Raw genomic sequence first — 18,938 nt, forward strand, 5'->3', positions numbered from 1 at the left:
TCCCAGCTCTGGAAAGAAATAGTCACAGTGCATCATTAAGGTGATCTGAATGCAACTGGTGTCTCTGTCAGTGACTGTATAAATGACAGGGGTCAGGAGGGGTCTGGAAAAGAGGACAGAAATGACCCTGTTGTTGGTATCACTGCCCATCTTTCATGTCACAGCTGGAGGTCTGAGTGTGCCCACTGGACTTCCCTATGGGGAATGTTTGGTATGTTTGTGCCATATCTGCATGTCATGGGCTTCAAAAAGCACCCAATGGCAGACAACAGAGCTTACCCTGTCTGGGGCTTGCTAAATCCTGGGTGAAAGGGCTCTCTCAGCAGCTTTGACAGGACTGCGAGAATAATTTCTTCCCTGTGCCAGTCTTTATTTTCCTTATGCAATTTTTCGCATCCAGCATTTGAGGACAAGCTTTTCTTTGAACTTCAAGTCTTATTGGGAAACCTGGGCTTCAAATAACTTGGGCTACTTTGAAGCTCAGCACTGTGTACTTGCATCGTGTGTGTCTTGTTTCAGTAGTTAAATACAAATAAATTTCCTGCTGTATACTCAGATGTAACAGCAGCTAATTAGATATTTATTGATTGTCTGGCCATGAAATGCAATAGCCTTTAATAATTTGTTAATGTGATTTAGTAATACCTTGACTTGCTATTATCAAATAATATCAAATAGTAGGAATAATATTAATAATAATTAATTATTCATTAGGTTCCTAATAATATCAAATATTAGGAACCTTCTACTTCATAATTTTGAGCACTTTATAAATAAATAAATAAACCTGAATCAAATATATTTAAGAGTGATACTCACAGGTGATCTTGATCTTTTGTCCTAGTAGGTCCCACAGAGAGCTCCTCACTGTTTTTAAATGCCTTGGAAGAAATTTCACCATTCTGTTTAGAAAATCCAAAGTTTTGGGTTCTATCACAAAGAGAAATTGACCCATTTGGATCCAGTCCAAATAATCCTACGCAGTGCTGTGCTGCAGACTGACCTAGTCTAAGGAAGGAATCCTTCCAGCCCCTCAGTCTGGTGATGAGTTCAAGTCTGAGTACATAAATGAATGATGCCTTTAGTAAATATGTCCTCTGATAAACTTGTATCCTAATCTGTGTCCTGAGTCAAGTGCTTATGGGTCTAGATCATAATCACTTGGATTTCTGGTATTACCAGCGGAGGAAATTTATTCAGGCATATTCTTAATTTGAGGTTAACAGAAAAGAATTTGCTCAAAAAATAAATTGGACACGGTACTAAGGGGTCAAAAGTCAAAGACTTTATATATCTGGGTTAAACCTTCAGAACCTGAGAGACTTTTCCTGTGCTCTTTGATACTTAATTTATTTAAAAATATATTGCACCATCTAAAAAAAAAAAAAAAGAGTTCTTGCAAAAGATGCCACATAAATGGTGCACTGGTACATCCCTGCTTTTCTGTGGATTTCCTCATTTATACTCTGGCAGGTTTATCTTGATCTAAAACTAGTGCCTTCTTACAAATGATTAATGGTACTTATTTGAAGTGTCTGGAGATCAGTTGCTTCAAGGTGAGGCATAGAACATCTCCAGAAACAGAAAGGAGAATCTTCTACGCTGAGAACTTTTATAAGAGTGTTGTTCCCATTCCAGATCTGTGCCACCCACTGGCCCAAATCTGTTCTGCATGGCTGCCATAAGGATTCCAGATTTGGTCTTTGGTGAGACCAGTGAGGAGAGTTGAAATTATGGAAAAACTAAAATGGTTCTGTATTTTAAGTCAAGGAAGCTTTTCTTCCTCCCAGCAATAATTCAGTCAGGACAGAACTTGAAAGTGTTTTTTCAGTAGCCATTTCCTGATGATCCAGTCATTAGCAGCACTGGGTTCTCCTTTGCTGGGGAATTAACCACTCCTGGTTTCCCTCCAGGAGAGTAAACAGAAAACATCACTTACAGCAATTGTTCACTCTTCAGTTGTACAGGCCTTTCAAAATTCAGCCAGGTGCTGCCTTATTTGCTAGTCAACTTTGTTGTGAGCAGAATCTGAAGAAGCTGAGTGGCAAAATTACAAGGTCCAGAGGCATCATGAAGGCATCCTCTCACCTCTCATTCTCGCTTCTGTTTCTCTGGGGAAAGCCAGAAGTTGGCATTAGGCCAAAATGTCCTTTATAAATACCACTATAAGCATTCTTTCCTTGCAAGCTCTCTGTCTTGCTTAGTGTTAGCCAGCCCTTTTCTTCCTTCAGCCTTTACCCACCCTCTTGCTTTAAGATAGCTATGGTCCTCCTGCTGTCTTCTGCACCCTTGTCTGCACCCTAAACACTGCCCATTTAACCTTCTCATAAATATTTTTCTATTCCAGAATATTTTCAATCTCAGCTCCTGTCATTTTCTCCCAACTTGGACTACCATAACCCTGACATCCCTGAATGGAGACAAGATGTTGGCAAAGTCATCAAGAGAGCACTAGCACAGGTGAGCATGTTTCCTTGTCTGTACTAACATTGACTAGGCTGTTAAAACATGCACTTTTTCACATGCTAGCTTAAAAGAATGGGTAAGCACAGCAGTGATGACACTGTAAAAATAAATAAAAAGCTTCTTAATATGCTGTATCTTTTTTCAGAGCCAATCTATATTGCTGATTTTATGGAAATATTACAATTACTTTTATTAATATTTCTGTGTGCTTTTCAGCTTTTAATATCCCTGAGGATTTTGCAAATTCTAGATTGTAATAGTATCATCATCATTCTTATTTTTCCAAGTTGATATGACAGTATGTACTGTTTTCTATTCCAAATATTTGGTTAGTGTTACTATGTGTTGTTAAACAGCTGATCCACTTCATCCCAGAAGAGAGACATTGTAGTATTCTGGATACATGAGGAAGGTATTTTTATCTCTTCCTGATAGTCAGGAGTTCCACATGCAGCTAAGTGTAGCAACTGGTGAACATTTTAAAGCTCTACTCTCTTTCCAACTGGGGCAAAAAATGAGGGTTCAGAGGAAAAAGAAACCTACCTTTAAAATATAGGATAAAGAGAGACTTCTGTAGGTGGAAGATGCTGAATCTTCCTTTGGGATTAATTAGAATATGTAAACTAGTACTCATATTCTTGCAGGAAAGGGGACAGAATAACTTATGATATCAAGTAGTCAGGGGCTTTAGTTTTGTATGAAATTAGGAGCTAGATTTAGACAAGCTTTTGTTGGTTTTGCATTCTGCCAAAAATGTATCCTGTTAGGGTTTTTTTGCTTTAGCTACAGCTGTTCTTAGAAATGGAGGTTGATTATTTTTACTGGGAAAGTACATTCCTGCTCAGCTTTTCTCATCTGCAACCCACTCAAAATTCACAGTTTGTAAGATTTTCCTTGATTGTTTTTCCATCCTGAAAAAATGGTAGGTTTAATTTTTTAAAACTGTTTTTCCCTTTTACTGCATTCAGAATCAAACTTGCTGGACAGAAATAATTAATTGGCTTGTAATAACTGAATGGTTACAGAGAGCAGTAGCAATCTGGTGGAAGTGCTTGCTTGTATATCCCACCCGGAATGGGCTGCCCCGTTGGTACATTTCAGCTCTGGAGTGAGGCCATGGAGTTTGAGGTGGGACAGGACCAGAGAGCCAATGGAGCTACTGAGCCTCATGGAGAAGAGAATTTCTGAGGGAGGGGAGGCTTCCTGCCCTACTGAGGATGCATAGCTTGGATTTGGGGAGAGAGGGCAGCAGCCCCTGTGGGCAGGTGTTGCTGAAGGCAGCTGTGAGAGCCTTGGTTCAGCACTGAGCAGCTCCTAGCACAGCTCTCCTGATCTGCCCCAGGAGTCCCCTCTGGGGACATTGCTGTTCATGGGTGGCAGCTGTGGATCCCCATAACCTGATAACAGGAGGTGGCTGCAGGCACTTTTCTCCATATCATCCCTGTTAGTTGCACATTTACCAGTGGTTGCTCTGAGACAGACTCTCCGGATCTGACTTTGGTTCAGTTATTGTTTTGTAGCAAGGAGGACTATATGGAGCATTCAGATCTGGAGACATGCCAGGTTTGGACTCTGGGTTGAGATCTTTGGGCCCAGGGGTGCTGTCAAGCCTACATTCACTTCCGGAAAGGAAGTAGAGTACATCATTAGCAGAAGCTCAATTTCTGACCCACCAAATAGGCAGAACAGCTCATTAGAACCACAACACCTACATTAGAACTGGAAAATAACAATTTAATGGGAGTGCCATTTCTGGACATGAATGGAAACATATGTAACATAATAGCAGCTGGAAGCCTCCTTTTTATTTTTCTTCTAGGTGACTGGTATCCCTGATGAACAGATCCTGGTAGCTGTGTTCCCTGGGCTGCCTACTTCTGCTGAACTCTTCATACTGCCCCACAAAAACACAACAGAGAGGAGGAAAAGCAATGAGGCTGATCTGGAGCAAGTAAGGAAAGAAGGATTCATGGAACATTTATTCCCGTCATACTGTTTGCAGACGGGTCCCTGAAGCTGCTCAGCGTTGGAAGTACTTACAATAAGTGTGGTGGAAATGGATGCATCTGGGGCTGTGGCAGTAGAGTTTATGGCATTAAAGAAAATTATTTTCAGAGGAAAACCAGGATTTTCTAATACCTCACTGAGATATGTCACAGTCTACCACTAGCAGAGATTCTTCCTAAATCAGTGGAGTGTCCTTTTTACAGTAGTTACGGCCAAAGGAACCTTGACTATGTACTCCCTCTGCTCCCTGGAGGAATGCTAATAAAGGGAGGCCAAAGCAGCAAGATAATATACTGAGGTTTACTAAAAATAAATCAGGCTCTTCAGCTCGTAGATCACCAAAACAAGACCTCTTTTTTTTTCTTCTGCAGCAGTGAATAGCCTGTGCAAACTATATTTGGAAGTTACAATATCCATCCATTTAGATAAATAGGTAATTACAGTGATGAATAGCAGCAGTGATATGCAGGCAAGGAAAGAACAACAGCACTAGACTGCTGAAGCTTTCATGTTAGAATTACCAAGTGATTAAATCAGGTCTATAAAGGCAAAGGAGTGAAGTACTGCTGGAGAGGCTGTTTGGCTCTAGCTAATGTTCTTGTATGCAGCATTTTTACAGTGTGCAAACGATGTGTGAGCCCACTGCCAAGTAACTCTTGGAAGTTTGGCTCAAACATTAAATTATTCAGAGGACTGGTGAACTCAGTGGAAGTTCTTGTCACCCACTGAGTAAAGTCAGTCCCTGCAGAGTAGTTCCTTTGTCCTAGGAAGTTACCAAAGCTGGTCTCTCAAATTTTATGGTGGTCAGTGTGTAGGAAATAGGCACTGAGTTGGGAAGGTTTGAAAAGCTTTTTGGAGGGATGGTCTTGGAGTAATTTCTGTCCTGATCAGTAGGATCTACCAGTATTAAAGCTTCTTCTGAACAAGCTGTTGTGTCAATATTTCATATATCAGCATTATGCTGACATCTCAATTAGATTTCTGACTAATTGACTATGAGACCTAAAGCTCTAGTGCTCTAATTTTAGTTGACAGTCTATGCAGTTGTGCTTTGGCACCTGTTGTTGCCTTCTGCTTGAGGAGCTCTGCTTGGAGAGCAGGTCATTAGAAGCACTCATTAGCTGTGCCCTGTCCATCAGAACTACTCTATGGAGATCAAGCATTAACAAGCTGAGGCTTTGGGGTGAGATGCTGGGTATGTGCTCTGGGGCAATGAAATGACACATCAGAGCTGGGTTGCTGGTCTCCCAGCTCAGCAATTCCAGTATGTCCAGTCCAAGGCCCCTTTTCTAAGTGAAGGAGAAATAGGGTAAATTTTCTATTGACCTAGACTGGATTGTCTCATACCCAGCAGCCTATTTAAATAGTAGCTACATGACAGGATCAGTGGGAATAAAGAAATTAGGTCTGGACTGCCTAATTTAGTTTCATTATCCACCAATGAAAGGCCAGTATGTCAGTGATTAAACTCAGAGGATACTGTGGAAGGTGAAAATGTCCTTAGTTACTTTTCCTCTTCCTGTATCCCCCCAAAAAAGAAAAAAAAAAAAAATTTGCTAGCCTTCCAGGTTTACTTCCCAGGAGAGATGTAGTAACATGCAATCAGAGTCTCATAGGTTCTGTAAGGGAGGCTTACCTGCAAGTGGAACCACATCCAGTGATGGAACCATATCCAGTGGATATCCAGTTCCACCTAAAGCACATGTGCATTTCTCTCCACTTCTCAGGCCCTACTGAAGCCACTAAGAGATGTCAGCCACTATTCACTATATACTTTGTGTATTCCTGAATGTTCTCCAGACTTTGCCATCTTCTATGCTGTAACTGTTGTGTCTCTTCTTATTTCATCAGGTGGTAGAAATCCTTTTCAATGCTCTCAACCAGAACCTGGTCCAGTTTGAACTGAAGCCTGGTGTTGAAGTGGTTGTGTATGTTACTCAGTTAACATTAGGTGAGTGTGGAGTCAAAGGCACAGCTGTGGTTCTCCTGAGGCTTCAGACAACCCCAGGAGAACCAGTCTGCCTCAGAGCTCTCACAGTCTGGCGTGTGGCACTGGGCTATGTGCCAATTGAGACATTTTGGTAGAAGTAGGAACTGTTAAACCAACCTATCAAGGGCATATTCATGCTCCAGTTTGTACAAGCATAAAAAATACCTTTTAAGATGTCCCTGTGGCTTAACTAATAAGTGCATTGGTGTTTTTCAAGTGTTTTAGAAAACCAGGTGAATGGTGTTCCATTAAGGCCTTATTGAGCACCTGTGGAATTCAGTGGGCTATTATTAAGTTTCATGGATGTTTGATCAAATCCTTATAGCAAAGGGCTTGTTATGACTAGCTAAGAAGCTTTAAAGGGGAAAAGTACTCAGGAAAAAATAGAGGCCTCTTAAAGGGAATGTGTGCCTGAATACTGACTTCCAAAAATTAGAACTTATTTAAATTTCAACTCTACCTATCTCCATTTTTGCACATAGTAACAAAGAGTCACTTTAAGCTTTGTCAGTCCCTTTACTTTAAACCAGCCTAGTGTGAAGGTCTCAGCTATTGATGAAACAGTGATGGTTACAAAGAAGGTGATGGATTTATTTTTGCCCTTACTTTTTATGACTACCCTTGTAATTCTCTGAAATGTGGGATCTTGTGCAAGTGCCCTTGCTGATAGCCTCTCTGAAAGACTGGGATTCATATCCCACAGTAATACACTTCAGCTTCTTCTCAGAGAGCCTAGAGCTGGGCTAAATCAAGGCTCATGACCTTTCCTACAGGTAATGCCTTTTTACCTTCACTCTCACTGTTCCTTTGGAATGTGAGTCAGATACTCACATTAGGAGTAGCCTGAAATTGATTAATTTGCAAAACTGAGAATGCAATGCAATGTCTGAGGTCTCCAGGTAGCTGGAATTCTCCAGAATCTGACTTGGTTCTACCAAGACACTGCATTGAAATTACATTTTGCAGCTATTCTTGCACCCTTTCCAGTGCAGGTGCTGCATTTGTTTCATGACCGTTCCTATACTGTTTTGACTTGGATGAAATGACAGTCTTTCCCACAAAAGAGTCAAAAGTATTAGCTGCAGAATACTAGCAGGATCAGACTGTTAGGTGTGGAAATTTGACAGTGAAATCAGAACTGACTATTTGCATGACTTTGTCCCTGTCTTCAGGGTGACAGAAAAATAATACAGAATAGTAAAACACCAAAGCCAAATATTTATGCAAAACGAGAAACACTCAGCTGCTACTTACAATCATTTTTGCATCATTAGAGACTTCTCATCAGACACTTGATCTCAGCACAGTGCTCAGGCCATTAAGATGCTGTGCTCTGATGAGCTCTTGGAATAGCTGCATAAACAAGGTATAGGAATATACTGTATTTAGCTAGACAAAATGTCAAGGATCAGAATCTACAAAATATTATAATGTATTGTGTGCTTGGACCCAGGATTCTTGCTTTGGGCTCTTCCACATTATGAAAACTGACTCAATTTAAAAGTCTTTACAAGGAGGGACCTTGAGGCTTGTCACAGGAGTAGATCCCTGTCACATGTGAGATAGATGAATATCCTTGGAAGATGGGAGTTGTGCTGCTCATTGATGCTCTAAGGCATCTTCTCCAAAGGGGAATAGATGTATTAAGCCATGCTTCATAAAATTCATTTCCACTCTAGTACCTGGAAAAACCTGAAAAGTAATAGCCCAGTGTTAATACAGGAGTGATTGGGCATTCAGCTAAGTGTGGCTGGCTGTGCCTTTTCACTCAGGGATGTCAGACTGCACTGTCTTGAAAAAGGGCCTTGACTTTTGAAGGACAAGAGAACCAATTTGTTTCCTGCTGATTGGTCTTGCCAAAACCGGCATACACCATACAGTAGTGATAAAGTGACAGAGTTGTGCTCAGCTCTCGGTAGTTAATGTGTTTCCTTGTAATATCCCTCAAATGTAATGCTTTGCCTTTCCTCCTGCAGCACCCCTTGTGGATTCCAGCTCAGGTCACAGCAGTTCAGCAATGCTGATGTTGTTGTCAGTGGTGTTTGTGGGCTTGGCTGTTTTTTTAATCTACAAATTCAAAAGGTAAGTTGAAAACTTTGGGATGGGAGGAAGAGACGCTGGGCGATTTGCAGGAAACCTAGGCAGAGCTGTGCCTGAATTGCAAACGTAGAGTGAACTATGCTGGCCTCAGGCTTAGATGAATGTGGTTCCCTTTTTCTGGTACTTAGAGAGAAAACCATCTACTGCTGTTTCACCACAAAGCTAGTGCTCCAAAACTTCACCAGGAGCTCAGAAATAATCTGCTTCAGCAGCTGAATTTAAACTACAGACCAGAAATGGGAAGCAACCTTTGTGCTCACTGAGTGCTGAGATACACAAACCAAGCTTAGTCAAAACCACATGATGGATGACTTCACACAGTCTATACCCACCTGCCCAGCTGCCTTAGTGCAGCAGCATCTCATTTGTATCTTGCAAAGTGAATAGGTTAATCTTGCAGAGGAACAGGTGTGTTTATGTTAAAGGTGGGAGACTCAAAGCCAGAAAAATTTGTGTAAAGCATCAAAATGCCTTTGGGAATATGTGCTGAGATTTACCTTGACAGATGTTAATGTAAATCTTTTGCTTCCAGACAGCAGACAGGACCAGGTCTGGCCCATGGCACTTGGCTGCTGCAAGCTGTGAAACAAACTATGTGATAAGAATGGCCTGTTTGCTGAAGATCTGATTTTGGGGATATATTTTAAGCGGATGGAGCTCCTTAGGAGAAACTTTGCATTCAGTACAGTACTTACAGTATAAAATGCTCTGTATGCCTAGGTCCTGACTAGTGGCAAAATGTTATGTTAGAAACATAAGCTGAGTCTGACTTAAAATTAAATAAATAAAACTTTCTGGACATGGTAGTTCCTCTTAACAAAAAACTAGAGCTTTTCCTTTCCAGAATTCAGGGAAATGTTGCTTTCTCCAGCTTTTCTGCCCCCCAGGATAAGGCTAGTATTCTCTAAGGATGTTAGTGGGATACAAACAATATTCAGAATTAAATTATATGATAAGACAGGCATCTATTCTGATCTCCAGGTTTAAAGTTTCCCTCCTTGCTAACATCTTGCATTCACCATTGTCCGAATCAGTGAGTGGCTCTCCTTGTAGTGCTTGATCCTGGACACACTGCTAACTGTTACCAAGCTCCCACTGACTTCAGTGGCCCAGGACAATTTCCAGGGAAAGCATTTGTGTGACTCTGCTCAGGTGCAGATTTCAAGGCCCACAGCACCACCTCCTTTTGCAGCCTGAAATCCCCTCTCTGCTTCTGTGAGGTGGAATACAGTTTCCCAGGGGAATGGGATTTGTTTAAGGCACTGATTTAATACTGAGCTGGGGAGGCAGCTGATGATGACTCTCACACCCAGGTGTAGGATGAGGAAGGCAAAGAAGTCTTCCTGAGAGACGTGACAAGATGTAGGTACAGCCCTGTGCAAGACATGCTTTCCCTTGTGTCTTGGTGAGATTGTTTCCTGGGTTTGGCCTCACGTCCTTGGTCCTGTGGTCAGCAGTTACCAGGAAAAAGGGTCTTTATATTCCAGCTGCCAGAGAACAGTGAGGAGCTTGTTAATGCACTTTGCTTTGACACTCTCTGGGTCGTGTTCTGCTACTGCAGCTCATAAAACTGACTCTTGTACTACTTAAGCACCCTGAGCTTTGAGTATAGCAGCCTCAGCCTTCTATTGTGCTCTAGGGCTGTGGAGACCCTGCCTTGTTAAAATCTGTCTGAAAGTTGATTGTTTGATTACAAATTGGAAGTGAAGAGGAAGGTGGTTAAAGCATCAGTTTTGCTTAGTCCAAAAGCTTATTAACTGGCTGTCCCCTCTTATCTCTCTGTCCCAAAGGGGAAACCCCAGTTTGAATTGACAAAGTTTAGGATAAGTCATATACACAGAGTGTTCTCGATTTTTCAGAACAGAAAGCAACTTTTCAGCTCTGTCTAAAACCCCTGGCTCAGTGGAGCAGAAATGAGAGCATGCAATGATTTTCAGTAGAAAAAGGGGAGCAAACCCAAAAGCTTTCCTGTAGCTCTCAGTGATGCAGAGGTCCATTAGCCAAGTGTACTTCTCTGATTAATGGTGGTCCCAGCCTGAATACAGAACTTCTGCTGACCGGGAAAGGTTGTGGGAGAGCTGATGTTATTTTTTAATTCTACAAATTCATAGAGTTGGTGCTTTGCTGGTTTGCACACAGACTCGTTATTGTGAGTCCATCAATTTATAGACTCAGCAGGCATGTTAAACATTGCTGCCAGAGAGATGCTTATTGAGGAGGTCCCAGTGGAAAAGGAAGGAAGAAGGGAAAAGTATGGAAATAATCTGTAAAAAAGTTGTTTCTTTTCTGGAAGATTGAGCATATATCAGTCAATACTGTGTGTGTATGAGTGCTGAGCAGTGGTGGGGCTGTGGGGCAGTCCATGTGTGTGTCCTGGGACAGCAGTGCAGGACTGTGTGCTTGTGTGTGCTCAGAGCGATGTGGTTGTGCAATCACAGCAGGATTAGGTATTTGGGTGTGCATTCACAAATGTACAGCCATCTCAGTTTCCTTTTTCCCCGTCTCTCTGAAGTACCTTGGCTCTCTGCCTCACAGTTCTAAAGAGTTTTTCTCACCTTTCCACTCGAAGTTCAGAGATGATCACTGCTCTGCCATTGAATTGTTTGGAAGCAGAACTAAGTCTTCCACTATCTCCAGGCATGTTCTCATGTCTCTGTACATCTCCAGACAAATTCTGGGCACATAGATCCTCTGGGAATGCATTAGTTCTCACTCATTTCTTGTGTCATTCCTGTATCTTCTGGTGGCATTTAAGGCATGTTTAAACATTAGAAGGTAGGAGAAAGGGAGATCATGAGATTTGTCTGCTGCTGCTAAACTTCCCAAATGTGTCCTGGCTTGATGCTGGTTAAGAACAGAATGCCAAATCAAGCAACAGTACAAGCTGGTTTAGGCCAGAACTTCACTGGAGTAAAATCAGCATAGATCTATTGAATTAATGAGAGCTGAGGCTGCTTTCAGTCTCTGACATATCCAACAGCAGATAGATCAGCATAAAGGTATGGCATTTTATATTACTTCTTTTGAACACAGCTTCTTTCTCTCTAGCTCCTGTGTGCTTTAAGGAACTTAAAATATTCTCTAAGTTTTCCTTATTGGAGCAGTGTGAACTGCATGTGGCACAAAGACTTTCTAAGAGCATTAGGAAAAACAGTCAACTTCCAACAGGCAATGCAGATAATCCTGGCAACCCCCTTGATGCTTAACACATTCCTTTTCGGGTCTCTCATTTTAAACTTGCATTCCTCCAGGGATTACTACCTGTCTGTCTAGGCCTATATAATCTGTCTACCTACCTGACTCTCAAGGATGTCATTCTAGCAGGCCAAGGTAACTTTGCTTGGGAGAAGGAGGAAGAAATAATCCCTTCACTTCCTTGACTTCCTGAGCAGCAAAGAAAAATAAGTCCCTACAAACTTACATGATCCATAGCATGACAAACTGGCTTTTTCAATGGAATGGTAACAAATAGACTTTGGATGGGTGTTATGAGGTCCAAATCCTTTCTGACTCTGAGGCAGGAACAATTCTTTATAACTCTCTCAGATGTGGCAATTCCTTCTGAGTCAGTGTGGGCCTGTCAGCAGCAACAAGCCCAGCAATTTTTTTGCTCTGTTGATACTAGTGCCAAATTGATTTTTACTTTTGGTTTCCAATGCAACACTGATCATATAATAAATACTGAGAGAGTTGACAATTGCAGCTGATTGTACTTAGTTGATTGCTGTTCTCTGAGCTGAGTGCAGTGTCCACTGTGTGCACAATTTCTCATTTAAAAGGGCAGAACATTGAAGTTTGCAGCTGAGGGAGCCTTTGTGCACGTGATATGAAGACAATGGCCTGAGATTTGGAGTACCTGTAGGCTGTTATTGGAATTAGTGGATGCTAAAGGCACTTTCAGAGATGAACATCTATGTGGTAGTTTCACCATTCTGAGAGCTCATACTTTGCATCACTGCTAGTGCTGCATTTCTGGGATTGGTCTCAGCTTAGTTTGTCTCATTCATAAATGACATGCTGAGGATCCCTGTGTTAAAAAGCATAACCTCTCATTTTCCTTTCCTGTGCAGGAAAATCCCTTGGATTAACATCTATGCCCAAGTTCAGCATGACAAGGAGCAGGAAATGATTGGTTCTGTCAGCCAAAGTGAAAATGCCCCCAAAATCACCCTGAGTGAGTTCACAGACCCTGAGGAGCTGATGGACAAAGAGCTGGACACACGAGTGATGGGTGAGAGACAGCCCTCAACTGAGTTTTGTTTCACAGTCTGGGTGAAGATGTTGGTCTTTTGGGTATTGGGAGAGGCAGTGACTGTGACCTCGAGTACAAGTAGAGTCCTGAGGCACTGAGATAATCTCTCACTGAGCAGATCTCTCTCAGCAGCAGGGTAACGGAGTTTCTCTTACAGCTTTTCAGCTTTTCCCAGGGTAGGAACGTGGCTCCAGCAGTAGGTATAAGGAAGTGGGTAATAGCTGTGGCTCACACCTATTCCCTGTGGAGGAGTGCCAAATTCCCTGCACCCTCAAACGAATCTGCTGAGCCAGGCTTACACTGTTGGTGTGCTGTGATTACAAGCAAATATGTCCCTAATAGCTTAATGAGTTTACTGCTGGTCAGCTGAGCTGTATTAATTGAGTTTTCTGCATGTCCCCTGCTTATTGTAAATACATAAAAGAATGTGTAATTTTAAAGCATCTTTTCTGTCTTTACACTTACACTACCACATACTAAGGAGGAGTGAGAAGCAACATACACCAAACTGTTGAAGCCACTGCACTGATTCTCTTCTCCATTTTCTCCTCCACAGGAAGCATCTCAACAATTGCCAACAGTGAAAGCACAAAGGAAATCCCCAACTGCACTAGTGTTTAATACTGAGAATCCACTTGGTCTACAGCATTTCTGACTTTTTATTTGTAATTATTATTGTTATAATTATTATTATTATTATGAAAAAAGAAAGAGTTATATGTCATTATTATCATTTGGGAGGGAATGGGGTGGGCTTTTTGTGTTTACCAGGGCTGCATTCATAAATAGCAGAGGTTCTTCATATTTAAAGAATACACATCAGATTAGAAATAAAAAGCAAAGAATGAGTCAAGTGTGCAATGAGATTTGAATGCCAGCTTCCTGTGAAATAATGGGAATTAAGTATTCAAATCCAACAGATAGGTGTCGTACCTCAGGCAACATGTAAATAAATTGTCCCTTTTCAGCCCTTTCCAGAATAAGTCATGAATCAGCTGCTTCATCCTGCCAGAGGGTTCAGACTGAGTTGTTGGACCAGGCTCTGCAACATGCCAACATCCCTCGCTTTCCAGTGACATGCATGTCTCAGCTTTTTGCAGGATCTTGTCTCTTTTAATTGCTTTTAATTTCAGTCACCCTCTGGCACTGTTGACTGCTGAGAAAGAAAAAAAAAAAAAACCAAAAAACCAGAGCAAACACACATGTCAGTGTTCCTTGGACTACAGACTGGCTGGAGGGGACAGCACCACAAGCAGTGGAGGAGCAAGCCTGAGTTTATGAATGCAGCCTGAACCCTGTGCATGTGAATAGCGAGGATGCCGAAGGCCTACTGTAGATAATTACAGTGTACATAGCTTTTTATTTCTTGGGAAATAATTTAATGTTTAGTAAAAGAAGATATGTTTAAAAGAAAACCTGAACCACACACACACACACATGCACGCCCATGTGCACACACACACACCTACACCCCAAACAGGGACCCTGGTGAGCACTTGAGTCACACTTGGGTTCCAAGCGTGTTCCAGTTGTCTGTCATATTTCAATCTGACACTGCTCTCTATAAAGAGAGTAGTTTATTTCTCTATGTATAACTTCAAGCCTTTTTTTACATATATATATATATAGTGTCATTTCTTGTGATGGGGCAGAAAAAGATATTAGCAGGCCAGACTATGAGCTTGTCATGAATATTTTAATGATGTTTATCATCTATTCATCTCTGTCACTGTTGCCCACTTCTGAGAATGATCTTAGTGGCATCTGTTAGTGAAAATGACGAAAAGAATCCTGAAATCATCACCATCTCTGTGTAGGCAAATATCAGCGGCCTTGCTGTACCCAGTACAAGCTGAGCTCAACAGTGGGGCAGGTTGCAGTAGCTTTATTCCCAGGGGGATGTCATGCTTTTTGCAGTTAAGCTGATGAAGTGAAGTGCTATTTAGGATGTGTAAGAGTAGTAAATTTTGGCTGAACATGATGTAAGCTATTAGGGACTACTCTTTGGAGAGGGCAGTGGAGGGTCAGACCTGCATTAATGAGCTATGAAAGGTTCTTTCCTGTGAGTGCTGCAGAATGGCAGCTTCCAGTTCAGAGTGGAGATTTCTGCATGGTGGGTTGGTGTTTTCTGATTAGAACAGGGTGGTTAATGAAGCAAATATATTGAAAAAGCTCTGTAGAAACTTTTTACTACACTGAATTGAGGATATCCCTATAAAGAGGTGGAGTTTAGGGGCAAGAGGTTGACTTAGTGATGAATTACTTTTTATCCATTTTTCTTGAGTTGATGATGTCAAAAATGAACCTTATTCTGCAGAGTATTGACTTCTAGGCTCCAGCAGGAGGGGAAGGAAGATTTGGGGCATGTCTGGGAAGATGTTCTAGTGTTTGTTTGGTAACAGGAGGCAGAAATGACAGCAGATGACAATGTTTGTTACCATTTCCTAGGATCTGGATACAGGACCTCAATCACCTTTAATATACCTGGTCTCAAATGAGGAGATGGCTGGAATTTAGGTGTTACTTTGCTATCTTTCTGACTGCAACAGGCCAGTGGGCTACAAACCAGGCTCAGCTACATGTATTCACTCTGTTAGTGGGCTGGAATGTCTCTCAAAGGTTAAAATCCTGATGGCTCTGCAGATGGAGAGAAAAGTGATTAAACACAATTTTGCAGAACTGAGGAGGTGTTTAAAGATGAAAAATGTAAACCTAAAAAATAAGGAAGAACTGTTTCTTGAGAAATACTAAAACAAAATATTCTCAGTTCTCCTTTTCAGTCAGGTTTGTGGAATTATTTATTTATTTTTTCAGTTGATTTAAAAGTATTTCTCTTCTGTTTCCCCCCTCACTTTTCTGCTCTGGTTTCTAATACAAGGTGAAGAGCGATGGCTGTGTTATTCCATTTAACCTTGGTTTCCATCCATCACAAGTGCATAAACTGTTGCATTACTGTCTCTGTTCTGAAACACCACAGTAGTTTACTGTAATGGCCCAGTCTGGTGATAGGACTGTTAGCACAAGGCATTAGCTTCCCATTTAGGTGTAGGTGGGAGGGATGTACATAAACAATGGTCCCATGGGCTTTGAGCTAAATTGTGGGCTGATCTCAGTCTTTGCTGATCATTAGGATTTGAGGTACTGCTGTGCTGAGCTGCTGCAGAGGACTGAATGTAAAATACTCAGTATTTTCTGTATTAACTATTTCCTTTGGAAACCATGAGGCAAAGTGAAAATTTACATTGTTGTTTGGAATTTTATAGGGTTTTCATGGTCTTGACCTCATGTTGTTTGAACATGAAAGGCAGAGGATGTTTTTGCAATCTTTTTTCTTAATTTCTTTTCACATTTTTTTACATTTTATTCCTTTACACTTTTAAAAAAATCTGTTAAATGTCTCAAATGGGAGAAAGTAAGAAGGAAAAATTGGGAATAAGCCATTGAATAAAACATAAAAAAATTTCACTTCTCAAAAGAAATTTAATCTCAGTGAAGGCTGAGAAATTTCTGAATGACACTTTTGGAGAAACACCTGTCTAGAATGTAATTTTCCATCCAAAATGATCCTAAAGTATCCTACAGAGCAAACAAGAAAAATCCATGAAGCCAAAACTGCATGTCAGAAAAACCTGACTGATTCTTTTGTTTGCTCAAACTTCTTCCATAAGACTTGGTGGATGTTGCTGCCTCTCAGTGTAGTTTGGCACATGCTGTCAGGACCAGGGTGTGTGCTCCAGGCACATCCCCACGGTGTGCATGAGACCACATTCACTGGCTCATTCCTGCTTTTCTAGGGCACAGTCACAGCTGATGGAGGCTGAAAAAAGCTTGGGTTCATGACTGAAATCTGCTCCTTTAGAATACAGGAAGGGTTGTTACTTCATTCCTGTCTATCCATGGGACCTCTGTAAGGTTTGGAGTGGGCAGCCAGCCCTGTTTGAGCTGCAGTGTTAGCACAGATTGGACTGGCCACTTTTATTTGTCTTGCTGGGAAATAACAATGTGGGGTTGCCATCAGGGTTTTTTCCCCTTTGCAAGTTTTACCCCTGAGGTAAATGGTAATGGAAATCCTTGAAGCTGTAGATTATTATTCACCTGAGATGGAAATAGGCAATGGCATCAATAGAACATAAATAGATCCCACACTGTAATTATGTAAAAAGAGGAAATGAAAGAGAGAGAGAGAGACAGAGAGCAAGAGACTGGGTCAGTGCCCTCTATCACTGCCAGCCTTTCCCCCATGATGGATTAGCTGTAATTTAGGAATAATGCATGAGATCTGGAGACTAGATGCAGCTTCTGGCTCTGTGCAGCTGACAGTCTGATATAAACCATGAACAGATCATTTGTTTAGCTTAACTGGTACTCAAGAACCCTAACACTAAACCTGGAAGGATCAGAGGTGAGACCTGAGTGACAGAGGGCTATGGAAAGTTTCAGACACGGTTGCCATCAAAGAGGACATGTGTAGGAAGTGTGCATTTTCTTCTGGACTGTGGTTTCACAGATGTAGAAAGATGTCCTGATGTCCTGTTCTCCTCCTTTTCCCTTCAATCAGCTCCCACATTCCCGGTCTAATGAACTGAACCAGAATCCACACATTCTTTCTGATGATGTTGGACAGTGCATTAAACCCAAACCACCACTGTGGTTTGAAAGGATTAAATGAGACAGACAATTGCAATACCTGTACTGAACACAGTAATACAACTGCATGAGTCATATATATACATATATATATACTGTTCTTGGTTTTATTGTTCCATTTGAATATTTCTACTGTAAAAAAAGGCAGTGGTTTTGAAATTGTTGAAAATAAATGTATTTTTGTACATCAGAGTTACCCCTGGCTGCTTTTTCAATCCTTGTCCTTTTTAGATTTCCTTTTGGCAGAGCCTTCTCTTCTGAATTTCCCTTGCCATATCTATCCCTCCAACTCTGTTGTTCAGGGTCATGCATGCACATGGAGTGTCAACAGAGAAATATTCTAAGGCAAGATTTTTAAGATAAAAGAGAAAACAACTACCTCTCCTTTCTTCTTAGTGCTCCTCTCCAAAAATAATTACCTTCTTACCTTTTCATTCTACAGGCAGATTCTCTTTGGAGCCTCAGAGGTGAATAGGAGGGGAGAACACTCTGCTTGTACAAGCACAACCCCATAAATCCTATGCTCTCACCTATCTGATTTTAGCTTTTAAGAGATTGTAAAGTGCCAATGTGGGGGAAAAAAAGAAAAGAAAGAAAAAGTTTCTTCACTCCTTGACAGAAGAGACTGTTGAAAAACGGAAAAGGGAGCATGGAAGTGTGTCTCTGGATATGTATCAGCCATCTCCACCCATGCACATGCATGCATGCTCACCTTTCCTTTAGGTCTGAGGTTCATAAACTGCAATTGTTTCTGATTTTCTTTATGTCAGAAAGCTGAAAAAGTCAGGCAATGAAGGACCAGGTTGGCCATCTCCAAGTGTGATGTATGAGGTGCCTTCAGCATTGCAGAAAACCTCTCAGCTTTTGAAATGTTTGCGTCTGTCCCTCTTTTCAGCAATGATAGTGTAACACTTGAGTTCATGGGATCCTGAGCTACAAGTTATGGACAGACAGGCACAAAGGATAAAATTGCTGTGGTTTAACAAGCTTCCACTGAGACCCAGTGCTCGACTGTTCAGAAGCCCAGCTAAGTGCAGCTGGGAAGTCAAGTGCAGGCACTTAAACTTCATAGCCTAGAAACATGAGCAGGAGCTCAATCTTTGTCTGTTTCCAACTGTTTTTTCTGTGAAGGATGGACCTCTTATTCCCTTTATTAAGAGTAGTATCAGCATTGTTTACTACATTATGAAATTGTCGTGGTTGTGCCAAATACCCCTCTATCAGGGAATACGGTGCTGCTCAGAAAAACTCACCATAACTACTCCTGGAGTCAACTCATCACTTATTTCACTCATGGCACTGCACACTGCAAAAGGCTGAGGCTGTGCTTAGCTGACTTTGCCTTCTTCCTGGGTCTTCCTTTTCCCCTGGCCCTCTCTCCAGTGAAGTACTCTGATTATTGAGGACTATCAAAGCACCACTGCATTACTGACATATTATTGTAATACATCACTTGAGTGCTGGTCTGCTGTTGTA

General features: G+C 41.5%; 1 protein-coding gene across 1 annotated transcript in view; it reads left to right on the plus strand.

The window, feature by feature from the left end:
* SORCS3 (sortilin related VPS10 domain containing receptor 3) overlaps positions 1–13,969 on the plus strand; it is a 268,680-nt gene extending 254,711 nt beyond the window's left edge. Inside the window, exons 22-27 of the mRNA XM_058841941.1 lie at positions 2,348–2,460; positions 4,286–4,417; positions 6,325–6,424; positions 8,440–8,545; positions 12,634–12,794; positions 13,372–13,969. Of these exons, the coding sequence (XP_058697924.1) occupies positions 2,348–2,460; positions 4,286–4,417; positions 6,325–6,424; positions 8,440–8,545; positions 12,634–12,794; positions 13,372–13,436 (677 nt within the window). The 3' untranslated portion in view covers positions 13,437–13,969. The remainder of the gene's footprint in view (positions 1–2,347; positions 2,461–4,285; positions 4,418–6,324; positions 6,425–8,439; positions 8,546–12,633; positions 12,795–13,371) is intronic.
* Positions 13,970–18,938: the final 4,969 nt, after the last annotated feature.

This window comes from Poecile atricapillus, chromosome 6 (assembly GCF_030490865.1).
Source record: "Poecile atricapillus isolate bPoeAtr1 chromosome 6, bPoeAtr1.hap1, whole genome shotgun sequence".
Lineage (NCBI taxonomy): Eukaryota > Metazoa > Chordata > Aves > Passeriformes > Paridae > Poecile > Poecile atricapillus.